Raw genomic sequence first — 23,320 nt, 5'->3', positions numbered from 1 at the left:
TATAAATAAAGTATATTATATGTAATATTTTTATTTTAAATTATTTTAATGATATTACTGACACAACGTCTATAGTCGATGCTATATCATTATATGGGATTATATATTATATTAGATGTAGTTAATTATACAGTTCACTAGATATTCTAGATATTGGGGTAGATCACACACGCTTGAGACTGATCCAATAATAATCTAGGTCTTTTCTAAAATGATATTGTTGAGAGACACTTATGTGGGATGTAGAGTCTAGTGCTAGATGGTTTTGTTTCGTTGAGACAAATATGGGGTAGCATGGGGTAGCAAGGTACTGCAACGCTCAAATCAGTATTTGATTCACAAACATTAGCAAAAATGGATAAGATGATCATACTTGGACTTCAAGTCTTTGTTATATAGTAATTGGTTGTCTTCCTTATGCCGTCTTAATATGACAATATTTAATTCCATTGGTGGGCCGAAACGGCTTTTGCAGACTATCTTGTGTGGAGGATGCCAATTAGCAGGCTATGCCTTTTAGATATAGTTGAAATGATGTGCTTGTCCTTTTTGACTATTAGGATGGTTGTAGAGTCTTGGATTGCTGTGATTATAATTGTATTTGTGCAGGATGCTGTCAACGCAAGATAGATGTGTTTCCTTGTCCTTTAAGTTTGGTTGTTGGGTCTCTTGGGCTATTCATGGGTTGGGCTTATATCCTCAGTGAATGAGTCCAAATCACATATTCATTCTATACCTTTGATTTGACTATGTCATAAATACAAAACAATTGAGAAAAAATAATATATGAAAATTAATAATAAGAGAAAAGTTTATGTAAATTATCAAATTAAGTTAATGCAAAATAGTTAGGGTTCATTTTCTCTGTAATCAACGTAAATAATTTATCTACATTGAACCTAAAACGATATTATTTTGGAGTAAAGATCAAGATATTTTTATAACTATAATTTATTTCAGGATTATAATAGTCTTTCTCATTATAATTTTTTAATTTTTCAATCCAAAACAACATTGTTTTGAGAGTAAATGTAAATAACTTATCTACGTTTACTATAAAAATATTAAAGTCAAAGAGTTATGCCGAGAACATTATTCAATTACTCATTCACCCGATTTTGATTATAATTAATTAAATTTACTCTTGAATATTGTAGGCGCCAAGGCATGTTGCATTCTCTCCTTTCAGTCTTTCACAGTATTTCGTTACGTATCCTAGGCATGATGTGAAACATGTTCGATCCTTTACCTATCAAATTGCACAAAATTATGGTGGGGTAGTGGGAACGAGGGGCATTCAATTGCACAAATTAAAGGAAAGGACTATTTTTCATGGGTTCATTTCTTCAATGACTACTTGATTGCTACATCCACAATCATCAACATACATGCAGATAGATAATAAAGGATATGCACGAGCAATTGCATCAATCAATTCTTTAGACAAAAGGTTAAAAAAAATGTGATGGGATGTGCATTCCAAGATGCCATTACCAACTAACAAGGGGCCAAGATTGTGCTTCCAATACATCTCAAATGCCCTACATAAGAACAAGCTTGTCATTTTTTTAATCCAATAGTTTACCTGCTCTTCTTTCTTTTCAGGCTTAAGAGAAAGAGTTAAAAAGACATGAAGGGACAAATATTTGTCTGAATATATTACGGATAAGAATATGTCTTATTTGAATTTTCAAATGATTTATTATTAAATATAAGAGGCTAGAAAACAAAGATATATAGGTGATATAATTTTTTACTTACGCACTATAGCTTTTGCTAATACTGGATCATCATCAAGCACGGGATTCAGTGGGGCCTCATATTCAAGTTTTGACCATGAGTGCGGCACCTATGTCATTATTTTAAAGAACAAAATGAAAAAGAGAGAATATGAATTTTCATAGTATATTAAATTCAACACTTTATCTAGTTTTAATAGTCATAAATAATTGAGGCCAGATCTAACAATATTTCTTAAGTTTTAAAATTTTATTGTAAGATTTAGTGTATAATGAATTATGAAGAAGTGAATGTAACAAAATTATTATACAATCATGGAGATCGAATATTCATAATAAATTCTTAAATATTAAAATAAAAAATAATATATTAATTACTATTTATACTAAATAGGAATTAAAAATAAATAAATAAATATTAAAATATATGAAAATAGGAAAAATAATTTTAAAATATTCTCTAAAATACCCTAAATCAAACTACTTTAAAAATACTCTTAATATTATAGGACTTTTTTTTTATATTCTAATATTCTTCTTCTTTTATAACTATTATACCATGTAATAAATATATCCTAATTTAGAGCTCAATCCCATACAAAATATATCTTTGATATAATGAATTATAAAAATAAAAATAAATATTTCAAAATATTATTTGTTTCAGGATAAATAAATATTTTTATGTCCAAGTTGTGAAATAATCAAGAATAAGAATTAAAAATATTTGAAGTTTTAGGGGGATGTATTGTATTGAGATTTCAAAGGATTTTAATGAATTATTTTTGAACAAAAAAATTCATTAGTATTCAATTAGGATTTTAAAGAATTGAAAAAATATAACATGATATTCAATTAGGATTTTAAAAGATTATTTTAGAGTCCATATAAATTTGTTGATATTCAATCAGGATTTTAAACAAAATAATAATAATCTTGTTGTATTCAAAAATCTGACAATTGTAATGATTTTCTATTGGTGTGAATTTCGTGAGACTTTTTAGTGATAAATATAAATAAGATACCTCTTTCACAATCTCATTCTAACTCCCAGGATTTTTTGATATTTATCTATTGCAATGTCTTCTTCTTTCTTTGGTGAGTTGACCCGCTCGAAATTGAATTCCGCCACGAGAGCTTCGTTAAAGCTCAAAATCAGCAAATTTTTGAGCGATTTTCATCACAAAACAACCTAGAAACAACAAACCAACAAGATTCTAATATAATCCATCTCAAAAATAACAAATTTTTGAGAGCTTTTAAATGTTTAAAAATTGATTTTTCAAGCTATGCATTGCGATTTTTCTTGGCACAAAAATGTGTGATTTTTGTATTAAAAATAAGGGTAAAGGATTTCTCCAGTCAATGGAGATAAGTTATCCTCAGTGAGCTCAAAACGACGTCATTTTGTGACAGAAATCAAGGTATTTTTGTAAAGGGAAGGATATTGTAAAGGGAATTGAGATTCTTTTTTATTTCACTCTATTAACCAGTTATCTCCAGTAAGCTCAAAACGACGTCATTATGAATATTCATTTTTTTTTCCATATCCGAACGAGTGAAAATAAATTTTGGACCCATGCTTCAAAATCATTGCCTAAAGCAAATGCCAAAATCCCGATAAAAAATCCAATATTGGATCAAATCATGAAAAGAAAAGAAGCCAAACGAAAGTGGCTAATGAAATGAATATGAAAAATTAAAATAAGGGCAAGTGTTATGAATCTCATGCCATTGAAATTAATCCCACTAATAAGGCTAAATATCGTTGTTGGTTATTGCTCTTGAAGTAGCAAAATCTGAATTATTTTATCAATTGCCTATTAATGTCTCAATATAAAACTCTAGAAGAGCTAATTTGTGATTATCAAGGGGGGCCAAATTGGCTATAAATGATATCACATTGAGACCACAAATGGTGGTAAAATTGACTATTTTTATAAATATTGCTAATTGACTATTTTTATAAATATTGCAGGTAAGAAATGTGTATAAAAAGAAAAAGTTACCTGTTTTGCTTCTGATATATATTACACTAATATTAGCATGATTGAAAAACATGTCTTGGTAAATCAAAAGGATATTGATTATAATAATTATATTATTTGGCATGACCGGATGGACCATCCCGGATCAATTATGATGCGAAAAATTATTGAAAATTATTATGATCATACATTGAAGAACCAGAAGATTCTTCTTATACTGCTAGTTCTCAATAGAAATTATCATCGGCTAAAGGGTGAAATATTTGGGCCCATTCACCCATCATGTGGACCTTTCAAATATTATAAATATATTAGATGCATCTACAAAATGGCCTCAGACAATTCGTCTTCATAATGCTGGTGAATTTATATTAAATGTCTCCAATTGATTACTAGAACATTGTTTATGAGAACAAAGCTCCCTATTTTTGCATGGGGATATATTATATTTTATACTGCAGTACTTGTACGCATCATGCCAATAAGTTATAATCTCCCCATTACATTGGCTTATGGTCAGGAGCCAAATAATTTTTAGATGTGCGACTTATATTCTAATTACTCCACCACAACGCACAAAGATGAATCCCAAATATAGTTGAGAATATATGTTGGATATGAATTTTCTTATATAACATTTTGAAATAATGACTGAAGATTTAGTGGATTATTGTTATCAGTCTTTCCAACATGATGGGGAGAGAATAAACAGTTGGAAAATACATAACGCATTATCATTGTCTCATAGATCCTCGCACAAAGCAAATATGAGCAAAAAGATATTATACATCGACTGCTAGATGATTTAACTGACCAATAAGTCTAATATTCCAACTGTACATGCTCCAATTTATATTGTACATAGAAAATTGATCGGTTCCAAGGATAAAAATTCTTAAAAGGGAGGAAAGGAGCAAATGATTAAGATGGTCATAATATGGAGACATAAAGACATAACTTTGATCAAACCTCAAGGGAGGTTCAGGTACCTGAAAATAATGAAAATGAAGAGATCTCTTAGTTATGTCATTTTTGGAACCGTAAAGATATAGTTGTCGACAATATTTTTGCATAAAATGAAATGATGAAATAAGACGAGGATCTTAAAGATAAATTTGTTGATGATGATTGGCCAAAATATAAAGACACAATTCAAATTTAAAGTTTTCTGAACCTGTAGTCCAAACATGAAGGTGTAAATGCCAGTGGGGTACAAATGTGCAGAAATTATAATGAAGTCATTGTAGCACAAGAATTTTGCAAAATCCTGGCATCTATTATATGAAAATATATTCTCTTGTGGTGGATGAGATCACCTTCAGATATTTTAATAATCTGGCAGTATATGAAAAATTGACATGCGTCTAATGGATGTTATTATAGCCTATTTATATGGCTTATTCGATCGATAATGAAATTTATATAAAATCCTAGAAGGATTTAAAACTCTTGAAGCATATAAGAATTCTCGGGAAATTTGTTGAATAAAGCTTCAAATATCAATAAATGGATTAAAGAAATAAAGGCGTAAGTGGTATAATCGCCTTGATGAAATATTTATCAGTTGAATTATAATTTAAAGAGATTGTATATGGATAAAGGAAATCCATTGAGTACCCCAATGGTTATGAGATCGCTAGACATAAATAAAATATCTATTTCAACCCCGTGAAAAATAAAATTCCTAATCTTGAAATGCCAATTGGGCATAGTATATAGCGTGATAAAAGAGATTAATTATGTGGCTCAGTTAAGGGGGAGATATTATGATGATATTCAAAGGGAGAGTTATAATAATTGCACTCTTTTTCCCTTCATCAAGTTTTTATCCCACTGGGTTTTTCTTGTGAAGGTTTTTAATGAGGCAATCTATTACCGTATGATTAAGGGTGAACATCCAAAGGAGAATTATCCCATTTTTACCCTCACATTTTTACTTTATTGTTTGTAAGTCTATTAGCAGGATCATACTCTTTTCTTTTCTTTTTGAGTTACCCAACCCTAATTACCTCTTTGAGGCGAGTTGGCTCCCTCCGGTATCCCCACGAGCTTCGACTCTTTGAGCCGGCTATGAGACTAATCCGGAGTGCGGGGGAGCAGTGATGGCTAAAGGTTCAGCCCCCTCCCCAAGAATGCATTCAGCAGGAATCGAACACATGTCCAACCCCACTAACTCAGCGCCAAGTTACCAACTGAGCTGCACCCATTGGGTAGCAGGATCATACTCTTATCCAACACGAAGATACTAGAATAATTATAAATACAAGTCATTTACCTGAGCCACACAAAGGCAGATACCAAGCAAGATTTCGATCACAAGTGGAAGCATAATTATTTCATGGAGTTCAACAAATTCGTTCAAGTGATAATTTGACAGATTTATTTACCAAGGCATTACCTACTTCAAGGTCTGAGAAGCTCGTTTACAAGATCGAGATGTGTAAACTCGGAGATATTAAATAATGTTATTATCAGGGGGAGTGAAATACGTGCTGCACACTTTTTTCCTTCACCATGGTTTTGTCCCATTGGGTTTTCTTGGTAAGGTTTTTAATGAGACAACTTCTCATACATATTTCTTGTCAATTGGATTATTGGACATCTAAGGGGGAGTGTTATAAATAATTTATGGCTGTCCATATCCGTTATGACTGTTGGAGACGTTATGGCTGTTGGAGACATTATGGCTGTTGAAGATATTATGACCGTTGGAGAATATTTTCAGTTATTGTAATCTTTATATTTCCCGAGCCTATAAATAAGACATCATTGTAGTATTACAAGAAAATAAGAATACTTTCCTCTATCTCTCTTATCTCTTCTCTCCTATAGTTCTTATTAATTTCACAACATCCACTACTATTTTGCATATTTATATCATTTTTTGGCAACGGTGGAGTGCAAGCATCAAAGGGAGGACTTGTAAAAAAGGAGTGATGAAGAACAGTAGAATTCCACAATAATTGTGATTATGAAATGTGGGATCAAATCAGTGTCTTAAAGAGTAACAAAACCATTGAAAGCGGAAAAACAAGGAATTGCGTTACAGCAAAGACTCCTCCATCCACCTGGTACCACCCCCGTCCCGTTTTCGTCAAATTGTCTCCTTCACGACAGACCCACAAATATTGTGCTTTTAGCTGCGGTTTCGATTTTAGACAAAAAGGAATCATCTACACACCAAAGTTCTCTTTCTTATCCCTTTTGTCCTTTACCTCTTACATTTAATTTCTTTTATTTTCTGGCATTAATTTTTTTTTTTAAATTTTTTTTTCTCTTATTTTTTCATGTCTTTTTATAATTATAATACAATTTATTAAATAAACTACCAAATTATGTAAAAATAAATATTTTATTAAAAATAATACAACCATGATATGCAAATATCTTGAATGCGCATCCATATGCATCCTATGCCACGTGGGTAAAGCTAATTAATTTATATATAATTCAGGACACACATTCCATCCATATCTTGTATTATTTTAATAAAATATTTTGCTTTTACATCAATTCCATATAATCGCCTATTTCCATTTTTATGCGAAAAAGATTTGTTTTTTTTTTTATTTTTTTCACTTTGACAGTGACCTGTATTACACCGACATCGACACATGACACGAGATATAACACGACACGATACTTCGACACGTTAATTTCAAAAAATGTTAAATTTTGACACGTTAAGACACATTTTGATATTATATAATATTTTTAATTTATGTAGTACACGCTATATTTAATATTCAATAATTTAACAAAAAATAAAGCTAAATTTATAATATCTATCAATTTTGCAAAAAAATATAAGATATTCCAAATGTTCATATTAAACTCAATAAAATGATAATTCTAATCTAAAGAATCTAATAGTTGGAACTCAAAATGCAATGCAATGTAAATTTTGAAATTTTTTTAAATTTTTGCAACGAGTATTGGGGTATCAGAAAGTGTCGGACACAACACATCAATTTTTTTTTTTAATTTTTACAACAAGTATTAAAATGTCAGTAAATGTCAGAATTTCGATGAGTGTCAAGAAATTTTGAAGTGTTCTACTTTGTAGATAATTACATCCAATTTCGTCAAATTATAACAATTGGGATCCGCATAACATAACCTGTTACGTCAAAAGCCTATATATGTGACATCATACAATTTCTCTTAGGCCCTGTCCTTTTTTTCTCCCTCTTCAATGTCTTCATGTTCCTTCCTTTCTCAATATTAAACCGAACTATATTCTGTATTCTGGTTATTAGCAGAGCCATATAAAAATAATCTTTATTTCACTCTTCTATAGCTACTCGCTGGTAATGTTCATGTCCTTATCACTCATGTATTGTTTGTTTTCCACGGTTACTGTTGATCACCCTGCTGATATCTGGTTGCAATGGGTTATGGGGTTTTCAGTTTTCACCTTTTTTCCTTTCATTTCCCATTAGTGGGGTTGCTGCTTTGTGATAGATATCATGTTTTTATATTATAAAAGGTTTTTCTTTTTTTATTTTTTGGCTCAACTTTGTTTCTGAGTACTTGCTCTTTCCTCTTATGAATTGAATTTCTTGAGTTCTTTTTTATCTGCATTTCAAATATGATCAAAAGGGGTTCACTTTCTGGGAAGGAGGGACTGGATCATCTTCATTCTGTGATTTCCTGTGCGGCACCTCAGCTTGCTTCAAGTTTGATGCTTGTGCTAAGTCGTAATCGTGTAATTGAGAAATATGTGATGGGTATTGATGTAATGTGCTGAATTTCTACCTATCAGATTAGACCCCTTTTTTTAATATTATAATTGTACCATTATTACTATGATTATGATCATTAGTATTATTATATTATTTTTCTGTTGCTTTCTCTTGTAATTTACTTGGGGCCTTGAACACATAGGTTTTTTTATTTATTTGTTTGTGATTGTTATCGTTTTGCTACACCTAGGTTTCTGGAATATGTTGTGCCTCATCTATTTCCCTTGTCTGACATCACTCCCACTCTGTTTGGTGATAAAAACAAGGAGCTTAAAAATCTGACTTTGGTTAAGGGCGGTGCTGGAAATGGTTGGCAAGGAGAACTTGAGGACAGAAGACTTGAAATTGTGCTTTGAGAAGCTTATGATGGTTGCTGGCAGTGGAGCTAGTGGGAAAGGAGTGAACATGAAAGCTGGGAAGATCACAGAATGGAAGGATATTCCAGTGGAGCTTTTGATGCAAATTTTGTCACTTGTGGATGATCAGACGGTGATGGCAGCTTCTGAAGTGTGTCGTGGTTGGAGAGATGCGATTTTCTTTGGACTTACCCGTTTATCACTCTCATGGTACATGTTCTTTTTTCCTTCTAATTTTTTATATCTTGAGGCTATGCTTGGGAGGCAGTGAAAAGTGGAAAACAGAGAGGGAAATACTAAACATGATATTTTTCTTGGTTTATTTTGTTTGTTGTATGAATTGATTTTCCTATGCTGCAATCTTGGCCCTGCCAATAAGTTTTTAACCCACTTTTAACATGTGTTAATGGATTATTGGAGTAGAGACTATGGTGGAGGTAGCGACCCATTTAAATTCACATATTTGTTGTATGTCTCATTCAGCAAGCTGCATTACTTCCTTTGTTTTGGAGAATTGGCAAGTTTAGTATGCTTGGCACTGGAACTGGCATATTTTAAATAGTTTAAGAATGAACAGAGATTTTCTCATGAGAATGTGGTGTGCTTTGGAGTTAAATATTATCCTTTAACTTTTTATGTCAAGTAAATTGGTGTCTTATGAGTTAGTTACTGTGGTGTGGTTTAAATCATGGGTAGAAGTTACTGGTTTTGGATGAATTTGGTATTGGGATTCCTTTGGTTGGTGACTTCACGTACTTTTCTCCTTCATTTCCTCTAACTTTTGCACTCTTCTCGGAAATCTACATTATATTTTGGTTTAATGACATGTATTGGTTGTAATTATGCATAGTCCTTTGACAAATTAAAAAAAGAAAAAAAAAAAACTGATGTGTGCTACTATTTTTTTATTGTTTTGAGGGGATAAAAAATCTGATGTATGCTTTATGCATGGGGTATTGTTTAATTCATGTAAAAGAAAAAACAGTAATAACTGGATTATGTAATTCCTCTCTTTTCAGGTGTAGCAAGAACATGAATAACTTGGTCCTTTCTCTTGCTCCTAAGTTAACAACATTGCAAACTCTAATTCTTCGTCAAGACCAGCCTCAACTAGAGGACAATGCTGTTGAGACTATTGCAAATTTCTGTCACGACCTGCAGACCCTGGACCTCAGCAAAAGTTTCAAGCTTACTGATCGTTCACTGTATGCCATAGCCCTTGGTTGTCGTGATCTTAAAAAACTGAATATTAGTGGGTGTTCAGCCTTTAGTGACAATGCTCTGGCTTACCTAGCCAGTTTATGCAGAAAACTGGAAGTTTTGAATCTCTGTGGATGTGTTAAAGCTGCATCTGATACTGCATTGCAGGTATGATTGATAATAGTTGGTTGTCATAATCATACAAGAACTGAGATGGCTATGAATTATAATCCAATATATATGTGATATGCAGGCAATTGGACAGTACTGCAATCAGTTGCAGTCTTTGAACCTTGGATGGTGTGAAAATGTCAGTGATGTTGGAGTGATGAATTTAGCATATGGGTGCCCTGATCTTAGAACACTTGACTTATGTGGTTGTGTCCTTATAACAGGTATTTCGTTCAAAATTTCAGTAGTTTAAATCTACTGTAATTCCCAATTATTTTCAGTATTCATATTTTTGTTCATTACACAACAACTTTCATTTCCATATTTTCCCTTATTTACTTGAGCTTATTCTGGGGTTTAGATAGGTGCTTACAAGACACATGCGGATATAACCTGGGTAGTGTTTATGTAGTAGTTTCAAAATCTGTAATCTCCTTTATCTTGTTATTCGACAAATAATTACTACAGTAACTAGTTGCTTCATACAGTTTCAGCAAATGCCAAATAGTTACTCCATTTAGTTTGAATGTTTTTTATATCTAGATTGACAACAGTATAACCTTTGACTGTGATGTTATTGCAGATGATAGTGTGATTCCCTTGGCAAACAGATGTCCTCATCTGAGGTCCCTTGGGTTGTACTACTGCCAAAACATCACAGACAGAGCAATGTATTCTTTGGCGAAAAGCAAATTGAAAAATAGGATGTGGGTATCTATGAAAGGTGGAAACAACGATGAGGATGGGCTAAAGACTTTGAACATTAGCCAATGTACAGCACTCACCCCCTCTGCTGTTCAGGCTGTGTGTGACTCATCCCCTGGACTTCACACCTGCTCTGGAAGGCATTCACTCATTATGAGTGGTTGTCTGAATCTGACGTCTGTGCATTGTACATGTGCTGTCCAGGCACATCGTTCTTCCAGCACTCTCCCTCCTTCAGCTCATTGAGCCTTAGGGTTTGATGCATAAGACACTTTGAGGAAGTGCTCTTAAAGGGCTCAGAGAATTGAGAAAGAATTTACCTATTGTAGGTAAGTTTATGTTGATGTCTGCATATTATGTTAAACAGCCTGAACTTGTACCTGAGAGTTTCTTTTAATCTTTGAATTATATGTGAACCGTAGGACGTTTTGGATGTAAAACTTGGGTTTATTCCAAGTTGGCTATGAATTTATGGTGAGACTTGGACTTTTTAAATTGCATGGTTTTATGGAAAAGATGTGCATTTGATGTTTTTCTTATTAAAGTCAAGAAACCTAGGGTATGTTAGATTTTCTTTGATTAAGATGTTTCTGAATGAGATGCACTTGTTGAAATTGATTTTGTTAAATGTCTCTGCTTCTTCCGGGAGAGGAAAGATAAAGTAAATTGAAAGAGAATGCAAGCCTTGTAATGGTAAAAAGGAGCAACAATAGGGATGGCTAGTACAAACAGAAATTTTGTAATTTGATTCGAAGTTATTATTCTGAAATTAGCCAGTGTGGTCTACTATAGAATCTTTAGTGGTCTTTCCCAAGACTTGGCTATGATTACACTGAAACTAACCAATGAGTCAGGCTCAGTGATAAAGCGGAGAGATTCGAAATCTTGAGTTGGTTGAAATAGATATTGATAGCTACCCTGGATGGTGCATATAAATTTTGACATGGCAGGAATCTTAGATTTGCATGGACCACCATCATCCTTGATATGGGATCATCATATTTCTTTCTTTTAATTTCCTGTTGAAGCATGATGTCTCTAGATATTTATCAAATATAAGTGATAGATGATGGGAGTTATATTGAAATTAGGATAAAAATCAAGGAGGAAATCTGCTTTACAAAGAAAGAAATTCTGTATGACTATTATCATTGTAGGTAAATTGACCCATTTGATCAATATCTGTGTGTAACCATTCAGTAATTTGTGAATTGCTGGTTGGGGATGTTATTATGCAAAGCCTGCTTGAGCTGTGACCTGAAAGATAGGATGAATTTGTGTAAAAGTGGAAAGCTTGTAAGGCTGATAATCATCTTTTTTAATTGAAACTTAACACATATCCAATGTTTGTCTAGTAAGAATTTCATACTTTGTTGAACTGTTGTAAATATTAGGTCTTTTATTATTATTAGTATTTGTTGTATTGGGCCAAGCCCATTAGGTCAAGAATTAGGGTTTTTGGTCTCTATAAATAGAGACCTCTTTGTATCATATTAATTCACAATTCAATAATATTTCAAATACCCTTTTCTTTCAAGTTGGTATCAGAGCTCTCGATCCAGAGGGCTCTGCTTCCGCGCCTACGAAACCTTTCTATTCTTTTTTACGTCTCTCGCTGCCATCAGCCGCCACCGGAAAATTTTTTCCGGGGACCTCTTGGACCGAGAAGACCATTGCTTCACTGTTCCTCTTTCTTTTTCTTGTCTATTACACAACCAGAAACAAACGTTCACAGAATCAACGTACAGAACCACCGTACAGAACCTGTTCATCGCGATTGGAACCTTTTTCCGGTGGATTCTTCACTCCGAACAGCCACAGAAACCATCGCGCTCGCCGGACGACCTTCGCCTGAAAAACCCAGCACCATCGGAGGTCAGACGCGCCTCCACGCGCCGCCCTTGTCTCTGCGCGTGAATCCCACGCGCCGCCAGCTTCACCGGCGCGTGACAGCGCGTGACGGTGGTTCTCGGCCGCGGACCACCACGGTTCTGATCGTCTCTCCAAGCCGGTTCTGGATCTGTGCTCTCTACTTTGATCGGACATCGTTTGGTATTTTTTTTTTAGAATTTCTTGGCTTCTTGGAGTTTGTTCTTTCACCAATTTCTTGCCTCCGACCAGATCTGACGTTGTTTGGTATTTGTTCCGGTCACTGTGTTACTGTTTCGGCCGCTGTGTTACTGTTCCGGTCAGATCTGACGTTGTTTAGTATTTGTTTGTGATTTTGTGGCTTCTTGGAGCTTTTCTTTGACCATTTGCTGTGCAGTATGGCCTCTTCTCAAAGGAGTTCTTTTTCAAAATTTTATGATGGTACCTCTTCTAGACCTAAGAGAAATGATCGATGGTGTTCTTATTGTAAAAGAACAGGTCATATCAAGGATTTATGCTTTCGCCTTTATGGAAAGCAAACTGTCTTAGAAAAGATGGCAAGGATGTGTGGTCAAGCGCATTTTACTTCTTCTGAAATAACCCCTGCACCTAATGAGACCCAATCTGCATTTTGTCCAGATGAGTTGGAACGACTCCGAACCATTCTTGATTATCTGAGTAAGCCATCTGATACTAGTGCTTTGGCTATGACTGGTATGAGCTCCAAAACTCATTCTTTCATTTCTTCATGTAATGATTTTAAACATTCTTGGGTTGTTGATTCTGGTGCTACTGATCATATGGCTTGTTGTGCTGACTCCTTTATTTCTTATCATCCTACCATTGAAACTCATACAATATCCATAGCTGATGGCTCACATACATCAGTTGCGGGTTCTGGTGACATAAACTTACAGCAGTCCTTACATCTTAAGGATGTTCTTCATGTTCCTAAACTCTCCACGAATCTTCTTTCTATTCACAAAATTACAAAAGATTTGAATTGTACTGTAACCTTCTTCCCTACCCATTGTGTTTTTCAGGATCTCGCCACAGGGAAGACGATTGGTAGTGCTAAAGAGCAAGGTGGGCTGTACTATCTGGTGTCACAATCTCCCGCAAAAAGTAATAGATCACACATTCATGTCTCATGGTCAATCAACTGCTGATTCTTTAATTTGGCTGCATCATAAGCGTTTGGGTCATCCTCCATTTTGTTTACTCAAATCTTTATTCCCGTCATTGTTTTTGTCTAAGTCTGTTGAGTCTTTTCATTGTGATGTTTGTGAATTTGCTAAGCATCATCGTGTGTCTTTTCCTTCTAGTATTACTAAGAGTGTTGAACCCTTTGATCTTATTCATTCTGATGTTTGGGGTCCTTCTAAGGTCCCTCATTCTTCTGGAAATAAATGGTTTGTTTCTTTTATTGATGATTACACTCGTGTCACTTGGGTTTACTTAATGCGTGAAAAGTCTGAGGTACCACAACTGTTCTTTCAATTTTATAAAATGATTGAGACTCAATTTTGTAAAAATATCAAAAGACTAAGGACAGATAATGGTACTGAATATGTCAATCACTCTTTTTCCCAATTTATACAAAATCAAGGTATGATTCATGAACTTACTTGTGTAGACACCCCTCAACAAAATGGGGTTGCTGAAAGGAAAAATCGTCACCTTCTTGAAGTTGCTCGTGCCTTACTGTTTCAAACACATGTACCCAAATGCTATTGGGGAGATGCCATTCTTACTGCAGCGTTCTTGATCAATCGTCTACCCACTCGGGTTCTCGATCATGTAAGTCCTATTCACTCCATGACTTCTTTTTTTCCTTCTGTTCCAACTTTGCAAAGTCTTCCTCCTCGAGTGTTTGGGTGTGTTGTCTTTGTTCATATTCATAAACAGCATCGCAGTAAGTTGGATCCTAGGGCTCTTAAATGTGTCTTCCTTGGTTATGCTCCTGATAAGAAGGGCTACAAGTGCTATCACCCTGGAAGTCGGAAATTTTTTGTTTCTATGGATGTTACATTTCAGGAATCTGAGTCCTTTTTCCAAGGTCCTCATCTTCAGGGGGAGAATAATTCACCAGAAGACTCATCACCTTCCTTCTTTGAATCTTCAGTGTCTACTTCTTCACCTGTGTCAGTGTCTCTTCCTCTTGTTCCTGTTCCTAATGTGTCTATGTCTGATCCTCCTGTGACTGATCCTCCTATGACTGATACATCAAATACACCAGAGATACGGAAGATTGTAACACCTGAATTGGTATATCAAAGAAGGAAACAGCCCACATTGCCTCAACAGCAACCTCAATCGTCTGAACCACTGGTAAGTCCTGAATCTCATATTTCTGATCATGATGTTAATACGTCTGATGACTTACCCATTACTACTGTTTCTGATGACTTACCCATTACTACTGCTTCAGATGATTTACCCATTGCTTCAAGAAAAGGAAAAAGATCTTGTTCCAAGAAAACTTGTTCTTCCTGTCCCTCTTGTACTCAATACCCTATCTCCCATTTTGTTTCCTCTGCTAATCTTTCTGTGCAGCACAAAACCTTTGTTTCAGCACTAGATTCTACTTCAATCCCAAAATCAGTACATGAAGCTTTGAAAGATGGGAATTGGGCTCAAGCCATGCAAGAGGAGATGAATGCGTTGGAGAAAAATAAAACATGAGAGGTTATTGATAGACCCAACGGAAAGAAAGCAGTAGGGTGCAGATGGGTTTATGCCCTGAAATATAATTCTGATGGCACTCTTGAGAGATACAAGGCTCGATTAGTCGCCAAAGGTTACACTCAAACCTATGGCATTGATTATGAAGAAACCTTTGCTCCAGTTGCAAAGATGAATACAGTGAGAATCTTGTTGTCCCTTGCTGCCCATTACAATTGGGATATAAATCAATTTGATGTGAAAAATGCTTTCCTCAATGGTGAGTTAGAAGAAGAAGTCTACATGGAAATCCCGCCTGGTTTTGATTCTGTGAAGGGGGAAAATAAAGTTTGTCGATTAAAAAAGGCCTTGTATGGATTGAAACAGTCACCTCGTGCTTGGTTTGGAAGGTTTACTAAGGTTATGATGACCTTAGGATATAGACAGAGTCAAGGAGATCACACTCTTTTCTTCAAGCACTCCCAAAATGGGAAGCTTACCGTGCTCCTTGTATATGTTGATAATATTATTATCACAGGTGATGATTTTGTGGAGAGACAGATTCTGCAGACACGACTTGCCTCTGAGTTCGAAGTCAAAGACCTTGGGAAACTAAGATATTTCCTAGGGATAGAAGTAGCTCATTCAAGCAAAGGAATTTTTATCAGTCAGAGGAAATATGTTTTGGATCTTCTCAAAGAAGCAGGGAAGCTCGGGTGTAAACCCTCTAATACTCCTATTGAGCAGAATCACAAGATAGGCTTTGAAGAGGAGAGTCCTCCAGTTGATAAAGGACAATATCAACGGCTAGTTGGAAAATTGATATATCTGGCCCATACTAGGCCAGACCTAGCTTATGCTGTTAGTGTTGTCAATCAGTTTATGCACGATCCAAAGGAGAAACACATGCAGGCAGTAGAGAGAATTCTTCAGTATCTTAAAGCTACTCCTGGTAAAGGATTGTTATTCCGACGTGATGGTAATCTCTCTTTAGAAGTCTACACTGATGCTGATTATGCTGGATCCGTGACTGACCGTCGTTCTACCACTGGTTATTGCATGTTTCTTTGCGGTAACTTGGTGACATGGAGAAGTAAGAAACAAGATGTGGTTGCCAGATCAAGTGCAGAAGCTGAATTTCGAGCTATGGCTCAAGGCATTTGTGAGTTACTGTGGCTGAAAATTGTACTTGATGATCTCAAAATAAAATGTGAGGGACCTATGAAGCTGCTATGTGATAATAAGTCCGCTATTTGTATAGCTCATAATCCAGTTTAACATGATCGGACTAAACATATTGAGGTCGACCGCCATTTAATCAAAGAGAAACTTGATAGCGGGTTGATTACCACTCCATACATTCCCACTGGGCGTCAATTAGCTGATCTATTGACAAAGGGACTTCCTTCAGATAGATTTCAAGAACTTACTAGCAAGCTGGGAATGATAAATATCTATTCCTCAGCTTGAGGGGGAGTGTTGTAAATATTAGGTCTTTTATTATTATTAGTATTTGTTGTATTGGGCCAAGCCCATTAGGTCAAGAATTAGGATTTTTGGTCTCTATAAATAGAGACCTCTTTGTATCATATTAATTCACAATTCAATAATATTTCAAATACCCTTTTCTTTCAAGTTGAACCTTGCTTATGATTAGGTTTTGCTTTAGTTAATGCAAAACACTATCGTATGCTTCCAACTGTCTGTCAACCTCAGCCATAATAGTGTTGTCTTTGCTGTACTATTTGCTCAGTTTCCTCTTTAAAATTTCTTTGTATCTGTTTTCAATAACTCTCCGAAATGGGTGTTGTCTTCCTTTTTCTAAATTTTGGTTCAAAGTGCAAAATTTAGTGATAAAATTACAAAATACTTTTGAGTTATTTAGATTAAAAATATATTAAGGGGCTGCACATTAGAAATAAAACATGTATTCATAAATAAAAAGTATATTAAAGTGTTATATATGGGCAGCAAAAAAATATTTTAAAGAATAAAAATATATATTAAGATGTCGCACATGAAGAATAAAAAATACATTAAAGTGCTGCTGCACTTGATAAATACAAACATATGTGAATGAATAAAAAATATTAAAATGTTGCGCGAGGAAAATACAAAATGTATTAAAATTTTGGGTTTAAGAAAAATTGATATTATACTCTGAAAATTCTCAAATTGGTCTTAAACATTCCGTTACATTTTTATACTTAGAGCTAAGCTGATATAGTTATGCTCAAATTATATAATTGATGTATTTACATTTTTTTCTATTGACTTAAAGTTGACTTATTATTTTTAGGTTTTTGTGTATATATTATTTGATTAATTAATGTTAATAATTAATATCAATTAATCACCATTCTATAATTATCATTTTTTTAAATTTAAAAAATTTAATTGGGATTAGACGTTGGTATTCCACTAGTATAATTACCATTATATTTATATATACATATAATATATTTATTCTTTATTAATTATTTCCTTGTGGTTTTTTAGAGAACTAATAATATTTCTAAAGTTTTATATACTAATTTTAATATTTTTTACTATATTTTGAGATAACTACCATTTGGACACTAAATTGCAGCGTGGTGGGAATCAAAAGTTTGCCATACACAATTCTCAAGTTGGGTTCCGGAGCTTTCGAAACCGATCCCAAATAGAAGTTACTATGAATTTTCAATTTATTAACATACAAAGAGAGTGGAAAAAAAGAAAAAAGAGCTGTGGAATTGACAGAAAGGATAATTCTTGACCAAGTGTTATGCAACATGTAACTTGATGACAGTGGTAATTACAACAAGCAACAAAATATGGTTATTCACGGCCTGCACCATTGTCTTCCCAAAACTACGTTCAGGAGGGTATCAGACAAGCTCTTTTAGTGTATCATCTCACGAACAAAATGTTGACAAGGGCTGAATTTTTGTTTCGTAGTCCATACTTTTATGCGGATCATTTGCTTTTGTAAACTATCTCTTCATCATCAACATCAAATGCTGGATTACAAAGGCATTTGAAGAGCCTACCGATACCCTGCAACAGCAGAGGGAGAAATAATATGTACATATCTTCGTTATCAAAATATCTACATATGCATGATGGTATGAACTATTAAGACATTATAAAGCCTAAATTTGAAGGCAGATCTTAAGCGCATGCATGTGATTAGCTCTAAATAGTTTTCGATTCATGCCTGAGTGAAAAAGGGAGTTCGATAAGAAAGTGCTCTAGGCGATTCATCCTCTGAAGAATCAGAACTGCTTCCTTCGTCATCAGAATCAGCATCGATTTTCTTCTTCAATGTTTCTCCTTTTGAATTTTTGTCCTGAAAGAAGCATCACCATATCATACTGGCTACTACACGAAAATGAAGTTTCTCATCATTGTAAGTTGATGATAGCTTGTTTTACTCCCTCCTTTGGCCTTATTTATATGCAATTTGCAAAGAGATCATTGATGAACACCAAAATGTCTTGTTTTTTATAATTCGATACATCTGCCCTGTTTTAGAATACAAGGTACACAATTGTCTCCAATTTTGCACTATATCTAAAAAATTTGTAGCCTATCTTACATCATGGACAGTTAGATTGTTTATGCTGTGGGAAAAGGGAGTCATGGGGCGAGGGATCAAGTGGGTAACAAGAATTAATAGAAAGTACAATTCATAGCCTGTATTATTCCTGAAAGCTGAAAGCTTGAATACTTGATACTAGGTTACTTAAAATGTGCACCTGAAATATCTTCCCAAGAGTTTTAAGAGCTGTAGCCCGAACTTTAAGTTCCTCTTTCTTGACGTTATTTTCCCTTAGCACCTGCGACAATAGATTTATGAATAAGAATCTGAGAGCGTTTTCATTTCCTTGGGTCAGCTAGCAGGGGATAAAAAATTCAGTTCTTAACAAAGAAATTATATTTAAAATCCATTATCACTCGTCCCAGATTACATTAGGCTTAAGTGACTCAGGTTTTATAACAGAAAATTCCTCATTTTACCATCTGGAAATAGTAGTTATCTTTTCAAACCGATAGCTTCATGTTTCTGGTTAAACGACATGGAATACAATAACCTGTTTCTTGACCAACTACTATATCAAATTACACACTAATACACAGTATTTTATATAATTAAAACGAGTTAAGAACTTACCAATTGACACACGTGTACAAGAGTTGCTTCTATGTCCACTACATTTAACTTCCACAAGGAATTCATCAGTGTATCCTTATTAAGGCGAATGTGAGAGTCAACATCATTTTCAGGGCCACTACCATCCATTTTAAATTGTTTGCGGACGTCTTCTTGAAGCTGAAGTAACTGATAAGCACCTAAATTATATGTTCTCAACAAAATCAGACATCGTAATAACTAACTTCCAAGAAGAAGCAACTGACATTTAAGGGAGGGATTGTTAATGGAATTGCTTGTCATTATACCTTTAGCAGCTGTAAACTGTGATTTCCAGAAATGTCCTTTATTCCGAACCCATTCAGCCACAAATGGCACTCCAAGATAAATGGCTTTTTTTCCTAGTTCTTGCGCTGCCTGTCTTGAATATATATAGCCGATGGTATTTAACATATCAACTCCAAAGGCTGTATTCAGAGAGAGCGGAAACTAATTGGTATTATCATTGACACAATAACATGCTACGAACCATATTCTGTATCATAATATAGCCATTACTTTGCACTACTGCGCTCAAAAATCATGACAGTTCATGGCTCACAATTCAGGATGTAAAGACAAAGCATTCGAATTTTGATGGCAAAATGTGAGTCAACTCGTTTAAAATTCAATCAGAAAGTGTAAGTCAAGCTTTGAAGTCTAATGGGTCATTTTCCCTGTATGAGGCACTCAATATCTACCTGCATGAGAAAGCCGTCTTGCTTCAGATTCTGCGCGATGGAAGAATCCCTTTTTGTCACCACGGACATATTGGCCGAGAAAATCTTTCAAAAATCTTGCTAGCTTTTCTTCCCTTTCTTTTTGGACAGCCTAGATCAAAGCACAACAAACATAAGGCAAAATTCAACCCCCTCCCCCATCCTCTTTCAAATTGACAATTTAAAGCGTAGCTAACAATGCCATGTCATCTCTGGCGTTATAATTTCTCCACATAGACTGCATCTAAGGGAAGAATTGTGCTACTTATGTATTGCAAAATGTCTCCATAACTTCACCCTTTTCTTTCTCTGGGCAAAATTTACGTTGACAAACTCAAATTTATAATGAAAACTCAATTGTAAAACATACTTGCCTTTAACTTTTCATTGAACTTATCAGGATCATCATTTTCATCATCTAGTTCAGAAGAAGCCATTGATGCCACAGCTAAATGCCCTACGTAGTCCTCAAACAATTCGCTTCCGAAGAGCAGGGCGAAGACAGCCGTGGGGTCAAGCATAGTTTCTCTGTCAACGAATTCATTAATCTTTTGAGAAAAAAATATTCATCTTCAGGGAAGACAGCGATGTAGAACAATAAAACGGGGTGTATACTGATCATCTTTTGACTTTTATTGATTTAACCGTTAGCTTTTTTTTTTTTTGTCCCTCTTATTCATTTCGAGGAATGTGCTTTTTGCTAACCCAGATTCTACTTTGGACCTTTTGACATGTTACCATGTTGGATGCTAGTGTTTAAAATCAATCAAGTACAAATTGTGACTCAGATGCATATCTATAATGGCTCTGTATTAGTCACCGAAGGCTTTAGATTAAAAATAACATTACTGAATATCAACACAACTAGAAATCTTTACTAGTGTTAGCGCAAGCCACAACTTCAGCGACGGAGAACTGATACATACAATGCATGCAAACAGAACACTATCATGCTTAACACGATATTTCCACCAAACTCATCAGCATAACAAAAAGCTAAATGTGCAGGAAGTGACCAAAGTTTTCAATCTAATCAACCCTGATTGTTAGCAAATATCATAATGCTAAGCCAGAGAATGAGATCAAGCTGAAAAATAATATCATCATCATCATCATCATCATCTGTACCTAGAAACACAATGCTTCCCATTTTGATTATACGCGTTCCTTTGCACCGGATCGCTCAAAACTTGGTATGCTTCGCCCAAAATCTGCCAACATCACAAATCACAATATATATATATATATATATTCCTTAAATTATTGTAAATAAATAAAATAAAAGAAAAAGAAATCTAAACCTGAGAGATTAAAGTGAAATGGAGTTAGTTACCTGAAACTTTTCAGCAGCACGAGGATCGTTTGGGTTTTTATCGGGATGAACTTGCATTGCCTGTAGCAGTAACAGAAAAAGTAAGAATCTCATTCATCATATTTGCATTTGCGATTGTAACAATAAGAATTTCAGGAATTAAAAACAAACAATAAAAAAAAGGTTAAAAAAAGTAAAAATAAAGAAATAAATAAAAACCTTGTGATAATAAGCCTTGCGAATTTGATCATCGGAGGCAGAGGGAGTGACCCCGAGGATATCGTAATACTCAGTTTCCATCACCATTATTGTGTGTTCCCAAAGCTGGGGGAATGGAAGAAAGAACGAAAGAAGAAAAAGGAAAGAATGGTGAGTCACGAGGGAGAGTTGGCTTTACAGTTATGCTTTGCAATATTGTATTTCACAGCAACTGCTTTTTCGCGGGAGCAAACAGTTTTATTTTTTTTAAGTTCTCTTTCGCCACTCCCATCATCACGTTCATTTCACAAAGTTGGAAAAAGATATCATTGCATTTCGGAGCTGTCCTGTCTGTGGGCCTTCGCCTAATGGATTCCATCCTCTCAGTTTTTTCTTTTTGTTGGGCCTCATTTGGGCCCCCTTGGGCTCGAGGGGTGTTTTTATATAACTTAACTTTTTGTGAAAATAATAAGCTTTTTCATTTTTTATTTCTAGCAGAAAGCTGAAAGCTACATCATGTATTCATGTCAGTGTCACCTTGTCTTTGGTGTGGACCTCAAGGCGGCAGTGAACGAATAAAGCAAAAGTCGACATTCTAGTATGGAAAAATTGAAAAAGGTCCTACCGGGAGTCGAACCCAGGTCGCTGGATTCAAAGTCCAGAGTGCTAACCACTATACCATAGAACCTGATGATGACGGAAATATGTATTATAACTATACAAATAAACTCTATCATGCATTCTGTACGTATGCAAATATTATATTTTTGTTTGATTTGTCAATCTAAATAAAATATTTTCTTAATTAATAGTAAAATTATCAGAAAATATATTTATAAGTTCGCTTTTTCTGCGATGAATAAAGAGAAGTTATTTGCATTGAGCCAAAAATGACGTCGTTTTGGAACAAAAAATTAGAATATTTTTGTAATTATAATTTATTTCAATGTTATAATAATTTTTATTATTATAATTTTTCAACCCAAAATAACATTGTTTTGAAAATGAATGTTTATCTACTTTCACTGTAAAAATATTAAAACATATATGTGTGTGTATTTATATATATTTTACACTCACTCTCTATGAATATCACACTTAAAAAAGAGAGAAAGAAAAATCTTTTTTCTCTTTTTTTTTGTTTGACAACTAGATTATTTTGTGTAAAAGCGAATACGCTGGTTAGAATATGCATCGAGACACTTGATTTATGACACGCGGTGGACGGATCATAATACATCTGCCATAAAATGTAAAAAATACAAGTTGACATTTTCTTCTTACTGCATAGTCCATGATGCTGTTGGGTAATATACGGGGATGACCTTCTACCGGATAATTTTTTTGTGTAATCTAGAATATTACAGTTTGATAAAAATGGACTGTATAATCATATCGTCACATTAAATTTAAAATATTATTTAAAAAGTTTTGAATTAAATGTCAACCATTTAAAACATTACCATAACAGCACCTCAAA

The 23,320-nt window shown here is 34.4% G+C and overlaps 2 protein-coding genes and 1 non-coding gene across 3 annotated transcripts; 1 reads left to right on the top strand and 2 right to left on the bottom strand.

Moving 5' to 3' along the window:
* The first annotated feature begins 8,746 nt into the window (after positions 1-8,746).
* On the top strand, positions 8,747-11,344 carry LOC133302917 (F-box protein SKP2A-like). Its single transcript, XM_061502748.1, has 4 exons — positions 8,747-9,038; positions 9,848-10,196; positions 10,282-10,423; positions 10,783-11,344. Exons 1-4 carry the CDS (start codon positions 8,779-8,781, stop codon positions 11,148-11,150), a joined length of 1,119 nt encoding a protein of 372 aa, XP_061358732.1. The 5' UTR covers positions 8,747-8,778; the 3' UTR covers positions 11,151-11,344.
* Positions 11,345-18,395: 7,051 nt separating this feature from the next.
* LOC133302922 (chaperone protein dnaJ 10) lies at positions 18,396-21,948 on the bottom strand. The gene is made up of 10 exons (XM_061502753.1): positions 21,862-21,948; positions 21,664-21,723; positions 21,459-21,541; positions 20,705-20,858; positions 20,313-20,442; positions 19,881-20,039; positions 19,594-19,772; positions 19,178-19,258; positions 18,637-18,768; positions 18,396-18,476 (listed from the first exon to the last, which is right to left on the bottom strand). The coding sequence occupies exons 1-10, from the start codon at positions 21,946-21,948 to the stop codon at positions 18,396-18,398; spliced, it is 1,146 nt and encodes a 381-aa protein (XP_061358737.1).
* Positions 21,949-22,456: 508 nt separating this feature from the next.
* On the bottom strand, positions 22,457-22,528 carry TRNAQ-UUG (transfer RNA glutamine (anticodon UUG)). Its single transcript has one exon. It is a non-coding gene; the product is annotated as a tRNA-Gln (tRNA).
* Positions 22,529-23,320: the final 792 nt, after the last annotated feature.

This window comes from Gastrolobium bilobum, unplaced genomic scaffold, assembly GCF_033153095.1.
Source record: "Gastrolobium bilobum isolate Gb01-03AN ecotype WA unplaced genomic scaffold, APGP_CSIRO_Gbil_v1 utg10412, whole genome shotgun sequence".
NCBI lineage: Eukaryota > Viridiplantae > Streptophyta > Magnoliopsida > Fabales > Fabaceae > Gastrolobium > Gastrolobium bilobum.
Note: the sequence above shows the minus strand (reverse complement) of the source record. Positions and strands in the feature narration are given on the sequence as shown.

Coding starts and splice junctions, on each gene's coding strand:
- LOC133302922 (XM_061502753.1), bottom strand. CDS start 21,948: ATGGTGATGGAAACTGAGTATTACGATATCCTCGGGGTCACTCCCTCT. Junction 20,859..21,458: donor GGGAAGCATTGTGTTTCTAG/GTACAGATGATG, acceptor ATTCGTTGACAG/AGAAACTATGCTTGACCCCA. Junction 19,259..19,593: donor TTGTACACGTGTGTCAATTG/GTAAGTTCTTAA, acceptor CTATTGTCGCAG/GTGCTAAGGGAAAATAACGT.
- LOC133302917 (XM_061502748.1), top strand. CDS start 8,779: ATGGTTGGCAAGGAGAACTTGAGGACAGAAGACTTGAAATTGTGCTTT. Junction 9,039..9,847: donor ACCCGTTTATCACTCTCATG/GTACATGTTCTT, acceptor CTCTCTTTTCAG/GTGTAGCAAGAACATGAATA. Junction 10,424..10,782: donor TGGTTGTGTCCTTATAACAG/GTATTTCGTTCA, acceptor ATGTTATTGCAG/ATGATAGTGTGATTCCCTTG.